This window comes from Oxyura jamaicensis, chromosome 27 (assembly GCF_011077185.1).
Source record: "Oxyura jamaicensis isolate SHBP4307 breed ruddy duck chromosome 27, BPBGC_Ojam_1.0, whole genome shotgun sequence".
Lineage (NCBI taxonomy): Eukaryota > Metazoa > Chordata > Aves > Anseriformes > Anatidae > Oxyura > Oxyura jamaicensis.
Window position 1 is genome coordinate 4,432,653 of NC_048919.1, and position 12,050 is coordinate 4,444,702.

Genomic DNA, 12,050 nt, shown 5'->3' on the forward strand with positions numbered 1-12,050 from the left:
TTTTAAAAGCTTTTAGAAATGTTATCAACTGACAAAATTTTAGCTCCTGGTAATGCTAAGATTCATCCATAGACACTGAATGATGCATAAACTTTGGTTTGTGTGAACAAATCCGATATCCCTAGAGAGCTCTGTATATTGTATTTCGCACATGTATTTCTGGGTTCATTGCTGGATGCTAGACAGCCCTGACTTTGCCTGATGGAAGCAGAAGTCATTCTGAGTCCCAGGGAACTGAAAACAAACTGCAAAGAATCAACATTCGGATAAAAATACAAAAGGAAAATTTTAAATTACGTTTAAAAGTTCTCATTTACTTCGATACATAGGCTCTTCCTTTCAATGTTTGGATTCCTGTATTATTTTTTTTTCTAATGTGATTGTTCACAAACCATCAATGAAAAACACTGTCAATATTTTGGTTTTAGAACTACAGAAAATTAGAATGATTAACACAGTTGTAGAAAATGTAGTGGACAACAAAATGTTCTCATCTCTATCCAGGCCAGCAGAAGAACAACCAGCTAAGAAAAATAAAATCAGTACACAGGATCCTTTTACACGTGCCAGCAGAGAGAGTCAAGAACAAGGAAGCCTTATGCACACAAGGAGACTTTTAAGAGGTACAATGCTTCAACTTCTGAAAAGGAGTGTCTTGTGAAAGTTTACTGCCTTTTTTCCCTCATTTTACTGATGCATATTCTAATTTGGAATCTAAAACTGCATTCTATTTAACAATATATATATTTTTTTAACTAAAATTAGGATTTTTTACTAAGTATCTCATACTGCTTATTACTGAAAAAAAAAAAAAAAAAAAAAAAAAAAAAAAACTTTGAAAAGTTGGTAAGAGCAGCTCTTAGTAGACAAGGTCATTGGGAACGTAGCTAAGCAGCAGTTAAAATAAGCCAGGAAATGGAGAATTATTTGTAGAAATTACAGAACATCAAACAGACAACCTTTGCTTTCTGCCTCTCCTGTAGCTCTGAGGAAAGGCATCAGGATCCAACCAAATCTGCATGTTCTGAGCCCCCTGACACGAGGCAGAGAGGTACCGTGAACACCTTCAGAGACAAACACACACCTTTCCTGACAGCAGTTAAGCTACGTTTGAGGTGTTCGTTCACCAGAATTTCTTAGTGCTCTGCAGAAAGGGAGCCAAAGCCCCCTCGCCACAAGGTGCAAAAGCATTCCGTGCCACTAGCGGCGCTGGCTTCTGTCCCTCTTGCGTTCCTGCCCATAGAAACACAGAAGCGTTGGATGAGAGGATGCCAGGAGCCCAGCTGCTTCTCAAAGCAGGACAATCCCCAGCAGCACAGCAGGTCTGCCACGCTTTGCCTCAGTGAGGGAAATTCTGCATCATCCCCAGATAACCGGTGCCAGTGCTTCACAACCGCCTGGCGAAGGCGCATTCCAGCAGCGCTGCCGCCAGCACAGGGGTCCTGCTGGGAAGCTGTCCCCTTCCCTTTCCCTGTGCGACTGCGCTCTCTTTCTGTGCAGCTGCGATTTTGTCCTCTGTTTTGTATCTCTTAACCCCACTTTTTTGGCATTATAAAAAACCTGGGTTACAGTGCAACAAAAGCACAAAGACACCGTATGAATTCATTTCAGCACATAATTTAGGTATCACCGTTTCACTGCTGCAGAAGCGACATCTTTGCATTATTCAACGTTTTCAGAAAGGACTGAAAGCCCCCGACCTTCCAGTGCTTCCTCAGAAATAAAGCTCTGCAGCTTTAAAATTTGCCTGTACTTTCCCTCTCGTCTCACTGCAGGCAGGGAAGGCTCTGCAGCAGCCGCCTCACCCTATCAATAAGGTTCGGGCAGCCAAGGTGGAGGATGGGAGGGGAATGGAACTGTCCCAGCTCCTCCGTGAGATCAGGGCAAAGTATGAAACGCTCATCACCAGAAATCAGATAAAGACCATCATCTCAGCAAGGACCCAGGTAATGACTTCATGCAGACATACACCTTCCAGAGTAAGGAGACAACCCTTGTCTGTACAATTCCTCCCTCAGCCTCTATGAGGTACAGTATTTCCTTTTCGATGCAGCCTATTTTTGGGGAAGGGATTTTGATTTTACTGCAGTAAGATTTGAACTAGAAGATACGGAAAAGGTTTTGTTTAGGGCATGAAATTCACACTGAAGGAGTGCTGTGTAATTCATCTGGATGCTTTTCTGTACCTGCGACAGTGATATTGCTGGGATTTTAAAATGACGACATATGCAGTAACACGGTAACCTCTAGCACCTTTCAGTTATCCCACGGGAACTGAGAATCTTGAAAATCAAAGGCGATGTAAAGAAGCCATGTATATAAAGAAAGCTTTACAGTTTTTAGCACCTATGTTAAAGAAAACAGCACCTTTTCAGGAACTATTTTGTATTGTTCACAGTAAAACTGTCATACTTTTTAGCAAATATAATTTGTTCGTTCATACGGATTTATTGTTATCAACACACAATGCTGCTGCTTTAGATTTACATACAAAACATCTCTAAAACCTAACTGAACTTTGAAATAAAATGGAAAAACAACTTACAGCCATCAAATGCCAAGAAATTCAGGCTGAAAATTAGGTATTCTATCACCCTGTTGTACTTAGGCATTGCAGAAATTCTGGAGGTTTTTGTTTGTTTGTGTTGGGTTTTGTTTTTGTTTGTTTTTAACCACAGGCCAGATTACTGCTGCAATCTGGTTGATCTACACCCTAATCCTGTGGCAGCTATAAACCAGATGGTTAAATTGTGTCTGTGGTGGTGTTTGGCACACAGCAGCCAACGTGGACCATTACGGTCTCATCACATAAACTCTGCAGTACCCAGGCACAAAAGGATAACCAAAGATTGCTGGGCGCTCACTTGTGGATTAGCCAAATCTAGAGTTTCCACCACAACAATGCCATGAAAAAAATTACAATAGGCTAGTATATTAAGGGAGGAGGGGGGAATTGATCTTATTCTACTTGCTTTGTAACACCTGAATTAAAGTTTATTTTCTTAGAGCTGATGGCATCATGAGAACCTACGTAAAGGTCTAAAATAGGCAAAAGAGCATGCAGAGTTTCAAGTGCTTATGGCACCTTCACCACTTGTAGTAAAACTCAGAACTACAAAGGAAAAATAACTTCCATAAGCAAAATAATTATTCTAGAAGTACAACGCAGTAACATACGATCAAAATCAAAGATGAGTTCAAATCTAAAATGACCCCACTTATGCTCAGGGCTGGTTAAAAAAATGATTTGTAATAGGAAAGGAAAAGGAGTTGATTTGGATATTTGAATGAATGGAGGTGCTTGCTCCAGAACAATCTGAAATCTAGTCAATGACTACATCAGGCAAAACCATAATTACAGCTCCTGTCAACTGGAATGCATCCATGCAAGCAATCAAAAGCATTCCCATTCTATAAAGCTGTTCCTTGAAATCAAAGATACATTAAAACCAAAGAACGTCATTCAAACATGGACCTGTTTGCAGGAACTGACTGCAGTTCCTTTAACTGCAGTCAAGTTAAGCGCAGTTACTCTAGAGGAGGATGAGGTCTAAATACAAATGGTTAGTTTGTACTGGCATACTTCTACTACAAAAATTTAGGGTTGAAGATTTAACCAAATACCTCCCACCAAGAACGGCAGGATATGGACTTCTGCTCTACACAGTACATAAAATATCAACTCATCACTGTTAGCTCTAACAAATTTATGTGAATCTTCAAAAAATCCCCGTTAGAGATTTTTGTCTGTTTCATTTTATTTGAATATTTTCAAATTACCTACTTTTCTGTGTACACATATATGTATATAAATATATATATATATCCCCTGTAGCTAGAAGCAGCTACAGTTAAAAGAATGGACAAAGATGCAGAAGCGTTAAAGGCAGCCAGAGCAGAACTCTGTGAAGCCAGGCGGCAGTGGCACCATATGCAGATCGAAATCGAATCTCTCCATGCTGTGGTAAGAATCATAAAATGATAGTCAAAATCTGGAAAAAAAAAAAAATATTTTTCTTGGTGTACACTTACACAAGTCAGTTTGTGTAAGAAACACATCCACCGTACAGCAGAAATACAACACAAAACGCAGAGCTTTGTGGGGGTTTTCAGTTTGTCACACAGATCACTACCCCCCAGGCAACAACCAAGTCGACTGCTCGTGTTTAAGAGCACCGTGTGTCTTGATTCACAATCTGTTATTTGATGTGTAACACAATTCAGATTTCCACTTCTGCCAAGCATGTATTTGCATGGTATTCCCCCCCCCACGGTCCCAGTTATTCTGCCTAACCAACTCTGGTCAGGTTTACTGTAAAAACGTTTTCTGAAAGGGTGGACCAAATTCATCAATGGATTTGTGACAGAATAAGTCAGCCATGTGCTGAATTCTGGAACATATTTAAGGCAAAAGAGTGCACAGAGCACTCAGATTTCATGCTGTACTTAGCTGGCTATCATTCTAACCATACAGGTAAAACCGGAGATCTGTCAAATCAGTGACAGTGAACTGGTGGTACAACAGGTGGCTACTTTGTTTTATTCTATCTTAAATTATTACAAACTTTACTGGAAAATATCTCAGCAGAGGTTTTAGCATAAAAACTATACCCTTGAACCTAAAGAATATTCTTAAAAGAATTGATAAAAAAAATACATTGATTGTTAAGGAAAAGTGCATATAGCATCAAAATTTCAAATCTTAAAATGAGTTAAACTTAACAGGAAAAGGGTTTGGAGCGTTCATTGCGTGCCACGGAGCAGCAGTACCACATGCAACTACAGAATTTAGAAGCTGAGATTGAATGTTTAGAGAAAGAGCTACAGGAAGTGAGAAGAGGTATTGAGAAGCAGCTTCGAGAGCATGAAATTCTCCTGAACACTAGGATGAAACTGGAGGACGAGATAGCAACGTACCGCAGTCTGCTTGAACAGGAAGAGAGCAGGTACTTGTTGATTAGAGAAAGTACTCAGATTTATCTTCCATTTCAGAAATTCCCATTGAACTAACCATCATAATTGTAAATACATGAACCAATCGTTAAAAAATTACAGCATAAAGTCCTTAGAAAGGTCTTCATTGTTACTCAGCTTTACCAATTCCATACTTTCTGGATGCCAGCAGCATGTTGCAGCTAGTAGCAAGCCTCCTGCAGCCTCACCCAAGGCACTGCATGTTGACGTAGGCTTTGTATCGTGTTAGCTGCTTGACACGGGTTCCATTTGTCTCAGACCAGAGAGGAAGCAAGTCCGTGTGTGTGAAGTTCTTGGAGAGGAGTTCACATCTCGTCCCACGATGGATGCCCATTTGCATGCTGAATTCATGTTACTGGGTGCCATTCCAAGTCTGTGAAGTCACACGTTCGGAGAGCCTACACATTAGGATGCTGCTTAAGAATAAGTCTTCTAGGGACATTTTCCAGCTCGTTGTGCCTGCCCCTATCGCTGGTACACAAACACCACTATTCTGAAATGTAGACTTGAGCGAGGCAGCTAATACCTACATCAACAACAGAGGATAAGGAAAAGGCAAAATACCAGGTCCTGCACTCTGCACAGGTATCTTAACTAAAGAAGGCACGTTGTTCTGACACCTTTCAGTGGACACTGCCTCCCTTACTCATTCCTGCAGAAAACCCGGGGTTTTAGTCCAGCAACCTCACACAGCTGCATAAGATTCCAGACAGGGGAGTCAGACTTAATGCTTCTAACTCTGAAAATACATCCAATTCAGTATTAATAAAATTAAATAGCTCTTCCTGGCACGCAACCCACTCATGAAGAACTGTCAGAAAATAACAACAAAATGACACAGACATTTTCAGTAATTTTCTTTAGTTCTATGCTCAGAATAAGAAATCCTAACAAATAGTTGCTACAATCAGAGCTTCTCATCTTTCTCATATTCTTAAATTTTACACAGTTGCTTGTAAAACGAGTTATAAGTTAAAGTAATTCAACAGTATTTGATGCTTGCAATAACTTTTATTTTTGCAGGTATCGTTGCTCTATACCTAATCAAAAGGATGACAAAAAGCCTACCACTAGCAAGATTACGTTTATGCTGCCTTCAAGTGAGTTTTTTTGACACTCCTCCCTTAAGGGATTATGGCCTTAAAAAGGTTCCTAACTGCAGACAAATTAATGAATATTACAGAAGGAACTTCTTCCAATAACGCAGGAAGAAAAACACCCCCAGGTCCTGTGCCCTGACCTTACTCTTCTGCATACATGGTATATTTGCATTTTCTTTCATAGATGGTGTAAAGAAGCATGAAACTGAGAAGGTGGAATTGATGACAAAACAAGCAGTCCTAGATGGAAATATTATGAAGGAAAGTGCTGAAGCTCATGGCACTATACAGTAAGACATACATGAATTTAACAAAATAACAACTAAATGTAAATTGTGGGCATTATACATCAGCATCTCTGACTTTTCTTTTACTTAATATCTGTTCTATCATTCCTACACAGCAAGGAAGCTCCAGAGTAGCAGTGGTACTTCTTCACTTTATATTGAACGGAATGCTTTAACAATAAATTAAATTTTAAAGTTCTTTTTATTAGCATTTACTTCATGAGCTAACAATATCATGATGATGCTTCTAATTGCTATTCCTGTCAAGAATGAAACTATTAATTATTCATTTAGTTAAGCCTGAAAGTAAAAGAGTCCATACCATGTTTGCAAAGTCCCTCTGGGGCATATTTATGCACATAAATTCAGGCTTGGCTGCTCCGACTTGCTACTTGGAAACTCCTACATTTTGCCAATTACTGTACTAGAGCTTGGCTCCTCAGTGGGCATCCGAACGTTTATTAGTATGTTTTATTCTTCTTAATTTACTTTGCTAGCACTACATTGCCTCATTCTTTTATTTTCTGCTACTCTTTAAACTCTTTTGTAGACTAGCATTTAACAAAACTTTTAAAACAAGCTGTAGCTTACCCTGTCACTGACAATTAACTATAACGAGCTACTGAAAACAGAAATTTAAAAATTGATGCCATCATATGGTCTACCATACACATGCCACACTTGAAGCTTATTTCCATCTCACGCTTTTATTCATCTTACACTCAGTGTCTGACAGATCCGAATGTGTTTGCTTGGCCGTTTACTGAGCTGGGTAAGGCCCCCAGAATCAGACTTCTAGATTCAAACCCAGAAACAAATAGAGGATTACATCAATAGGATTTGGGTGCCTAAAGATTATTTGAATCAGATGGGTTTTCATTCTCCATATTTTACTTCTGTCCCTTTTTTATCTTCCTTTTTAATTAATCGTAGATCTACATTCTGAGGTTTAGATCTGAATTCTCCTCCCTGTTTTGAAGGCTTTCAGATGCAGGAATTCAGTCCTGCCGGCTATGGTACAGAGGTTTTGTACAAAGTATTTGAGGCTGGGTTCTAAACTTTCTCCTTGGAAGCAAATGCCTTCAAATGCCTGATGTGCTCAGAGCAATGGTTTTGTGTCAGAGGCTACATAAAAATACAAAAGCAAGAATATAATGAAGTATCTGGGGGAATGAAGCTGTTAAAAAAAAAAAAATCCATCTGGTGCCTACAGTTTCCAATATAACTTGCCTGTTACATAGTTTCTCAACACATTTTACAAGCAGACCTGAAGATACATATTACTTACTGCCTAAAGGATCGTAAACACATTTGCTTTATTGTTTCAGAACAGAAAAAGTGGATGAAGTTATTAAAGAATGGGAAGGTTCTTTCTTTAAGGACAACCCACGCTTAAGGAAAAAATCAGTTTCACTGCGCTTTGATCTCCACCTAGCAGCAACCGATGAAGGATGTTTGCACACTAAACAGAAAACTCTTCCAGACATTGAAGTCAGGCTGGTAATGAGGAGGTCGTGCAGTATCCCTTCTATCAAACCTTAACCTACAGCAAACTAACCCAAAGTTCATCCTTAACGGGCTCTGGAAATAAACTGTAGATGGACTTATACAGCCTCCTTCTGTCTTGCCACAGCTATGAAATCTTACTAAGTACTTTAACACAATAAAAACGTACAAGTCTCTTAAAAGAAAGGGAGAAGAGCAAGGGAGTTAAGATTCCAAGAAACCTAACTTCTACTAGTTTTATACTCTGGGTACAGTCCTTTCATTTTCTCATTATTGTTGTTGTTTTGTAGTTTTTCTCCAAATATTAAAAAATTAAACTATAACTTTATACTTTGACATAATCTGTCTTTGTAAGAGAGAACTCGTTTTCTCCTTCTGGAAATGAGAACTGCATATTTCATTCTTATTCAATATTACATATGTGCAACGACTGATGAAACCTTGCAATAATTTATATCACAACTGTCATATTTGAAATATATTTTAAAGCACTTTCTAATAGCAAAAAATCACATGCAATGATGCGCTTAAACGATTCACAACATTTTCTTTTAAAAGTAGCTGGTATTTTAAAATATTTTTAGACAATAACTGAGCAAAAATTTCTTTCCCTTATCACACAGACATTTCTTAAAAGTGTTGTTACAAATATTTTAGCCATATTGTTCCACTGATTTTGAAGCAGTAATTTCCATTGAAAACCAATCATTCTCTTACTGGTCCGTGCCTATCTGTACTATGACTTTCTTAGCTATATCAAGTAAAATTATACCCCTTAACTGTTCAAAATTAAGGAGTCAGACAACTTTTTTTTTAATACCGGTATTTAATTCATTTTGTGTGCTACAACAACATGAATTAAAATATCTTCAACGAATTCCTGTTTGGAAAATCTTTTAGGTAAATTACGCTTTTGATCTCGTACATATAGCAAACCAGTAATACGCCACGATACAACTACTATGGCTACAACTGAACAGACAAAGCAAGGGCTACATATTCAAAGTAAAATTCTACCAAATTAAGTATCCCCTACTACTACTCGAAGTAGCTAAGGACACTTACAAAGTACAGTAGATGATCTTGCATCTGTGCACGGAAAAAAAACAGAAACACAAACCCAAACATACCTTATGACTTTATGAGACAAATGTTATTTAAAAAAAATAGTATTAATGTAAGAACGTTTGTTTTCAAGGATTTTTAAGAGGTATGGATGTCACAAGCTCTCACTGACATCATTAGGATTGCAGGGGCTCAAAATCCACAAAAAACATAAACAGTATTTGCAGGATCCACAGCAGCATGTAAGATTTAATTTGTCGGTAATTGCCCTGTTACTTACGGCATGTGTTAAAAAACTGATACTGCAAATTCCTCCACTGTTAAGTTATGCTTCTATCTTCTGTTAACGGTAAGAACAATGCATCTGTATTGCCCATGGTTCTATACTTCCTTGTATAAAGCTGGCTAATTATCATTAACGTTAAACTAATCTGGTGTTGTTAATACTTGAGTATTTGGCATCCTGAATGTAGCAGCCTGCCCTAGTATTTTCACTATGCAGCTTTTTTTGTGCTTATACTATGTACATTTTACGATACTTGAATTTAAACTAAGTTTTAATTGCTTTCAGACACTTTAAACAGGGATACAAATTTACCAAAGTAAATTATGGTATAATAATAAAAAATAATAATCAAACTGAGTTCGCCCATGCATATTTTGTGAGTTTCAATGTGTATATCTTGAAAGGGAAGGAGTGAAAAAAAAACAGAAAATAAAAGCTGTAGAAAAAGAAAATCTGTAGCACTGCAACTGAGCATTTTCTAAAGCTCTCCTCTGCAGTTAATAAGACCCAAATTCCCTAAGAGTCTTTATCAACACATGTAAGGTGAGCACCCTCCTGCTACAAAGATTTCTGGTAAATCCAGTAACCTCGACTAGATCTAAAGCACTCTGCTGTGAGCGCTGCACAAGAAAGATCAGAAGATGGCATCTGGCTTACAAAATTTATGATCTAAAAAAGAAGCTGACAGGCAAAGATAAATAGCAAGTAAGTATGGAACAGAAACTTAGCGTAATACATACACCTTTAGAACTCCTTCGGCAGACTGCCTTGTGCAGCTAGAGCTTGCACGGGCACATAACAATTATCATATAAATACACAGAAGGCACTGCCAGCTCTGCAGTAAACAGTAACGGAATAATCTTACTCACAGACACGTTTTTTTCTTTAGCCAGCGGGTGTTTGGCTTACTGTCTGACCCACGGTACTTCTTGGTGTTCCCTCATCTCTAGCCTAACTCTAGTTTTTTCCCCTGATGATAGAATCTTCCTTCAGCATAGTACAGAGCACAAGTCTGGCCTTAACCTTGCAGTAAATCCTACAGATTTTTAGAGTTGAAAAATTATCTATAGTATCTGTATGTGTATCTGTAGTAGTCACTCTTGTCTGGGAAATAAGCAACTAGAAATAACGTTGGCTTTATTCACGTACATTATTTCAACCATGCAATGACCTGACCTTTCAGTTCCTGAAGCCATCTCCCTGACTCCACCGGCAGCACAAACACATCCTGAGCTGTCCTGCAATGACAAATTTATTCCATCAACATGAGGTTACCATGATTTAACACTCGACTCAACAGCTCATAAAAATATACAGCTTCTGTTTGAAGTTTGAAACAACTGGCATAAACCCAGTTATCCTGTTTTACGATCGTGAAACCTGAGGCTAAAAGAAAAAAAAAAAAAAAACAAGACTACAGAACATTGTAATAGCTGGTTTCGGTAACACACAACATTCTGTAGGCAGCCCACTCTTACTTATGCAAAGGTTTTTTTCTTCATGTGGGACTTCCAGACACTGACTTTGTTAGCTATATTAAGAATTGTTTTTACTCTAAACTGGATTCAAGCGTGCATCCTGGCCCTATTTTCTCCCTTCACAGTGCACATATAACTGAAGATCTTTTGCATTACTCACAAAATCCCTCTTTTCAAATTTCAAGAGCTTACGTTTTTGTTAACAAACTACTCAAGCTTCCACTGGTGTCATCGTGAACCACATGTGGGAGCAAGAAAAAGAAGCGCTCATGGTAACATCTCACCCTCATCTTCCATCACTTTGCAGAACTCAAGACTACAACACTGAAGCCTCATAACACAGCAAAGAACTCTTCACTGCTTGGCTGCTAATTAAATCCAGAGCAGCTCAGCTATTGCTACCTATTACCTGCAAAGGTCTGAGGTAAAAATGAGTTTCATCGTCTCTAATGAATATATGTCCTCATTACAAAGCTTATGCAACTGTTGCTAATTAAAATAGTTGGATAAGAGCAAAATATTTAGAGCCCCCTGATTAGAATGATAATGCATAAACAAAGCTATTAAAGTACATGTAATGCAGTATATTAAAATGTGTGAAGGCAAAAATTTATCACTGTCTCAACACGGATGTTAGGCAAGGAGCAAAATAAAAAATGTCAAGCGCATAAATGCGAAAACACATAAAAAGATCCAGAATGATTAGTGTGGAAAGTGAGAATCAGTAAAACTAAATGACCATATTCAATATTTCACTGACCTGTGCCAAATTATAATGTAATGCTATCAACATTAAATGCATTTTAATATTAATAAAATTGTGTTATTAATAAATTAGAGATGAATGCAGGAAGCAGTCAAAACAGGAAAACACTAGGTTACTTTTCACCTCTTGTATTTTCTCACCTTTTCTTTACAAATGTTCTGCCCACATGAAACTGGTACTCAGAAGATGCATTCTGAAAATCTTTTCAATTTTTACATTCTTTTTGAATCAAATGGCAGTCAGATCATTTTGCTGTATTTCAACAAACGGGCCACATATAACGTGCTGTAAGCAGACAGGGGCAGAGTTCCTTCTCTTTATTCATAGAAGCGTGCTTATTGAAGACCAAAAGCAAACTGGGACAGACAAACTGCAGGCATCAAGAAGAAATGGGCCTAACTTGCAGCAGCTTCGTATCATACTCAGTTTCTTCTTTTCCCCTTTTACTGTCCTTTTGGATTATGTAGGCATCATCTATTTTTGTTGACAAAAATCAGGTATTTCCATGTTTGTCTTTCCTTCCACTACCACATTCACTAGATGCACCAAAATCATCCCTTATGTGTCTATAACTTGATCTTTCTAGC

At 38.1% G+C, this 12,050-nt stretch overlaps 1 protein-coding gene and 1 long non-coding RNA gene across 6 annotated transcripts in view; one reads left to right on the top strand and one right to left on the bottom strand.

Annotated features, from left to right (window-relative positions):
- LOC118178827 overlaps positions 1 to 12,050 on the bottom strand; it is a 65,043-nt gene that overhangs the window by 260 nt on the left and 52,733 nt on the right. Inside the window, exon 8 of the long non-coding RNA XR_004756294.1 lies at positions 10,396 to 10,457. This is a non-coding gene — a long non-coding RNA (uncharacterized LOC118178827). The remainder of the gene's footprint in view (positions 1 to 10,395; positions 10,458 to 12,050) is intronic.
- KRT222 (keratin 222) lies at positions 1,754 to 9,588 on the top strand. Of its 5 annotated transcripts, none has more exons than XM_035347623.1 (6): positions 1,756 to 1,946; positions 3,836 to 3,964; positions 4,726 to 4,946; positions 5,998 to 6,074; positions 6,259 to 6,364; positions 7,690 to 9,588. In XM_035347623.1, the coding sequence occupies exons 1-6, from the start codon at positions 1,851 to 1,853 to the stop codon at positions 7,901 to 7,903; spliced, it is 843 nt and encodes a 280-aa protein (XP_035203514.1). In that variant the 5' UTR covers positions 1,756 to 1,850; the 3' UTR covers positions 7,904 to 9,588. The 5 variants fall into 5 exon arrangements, with proteins under 5 accessions (XP_035203519.1, XP_035203514.1, XP_035203517.1 ...); XM_035347626.1 differs by having other exon boundaries at positions 1,791 to 2,028; positions 3,812 to 3,964; XM_035347624.1 differs by having other exon boundaries at positions 1,791 to 2,028.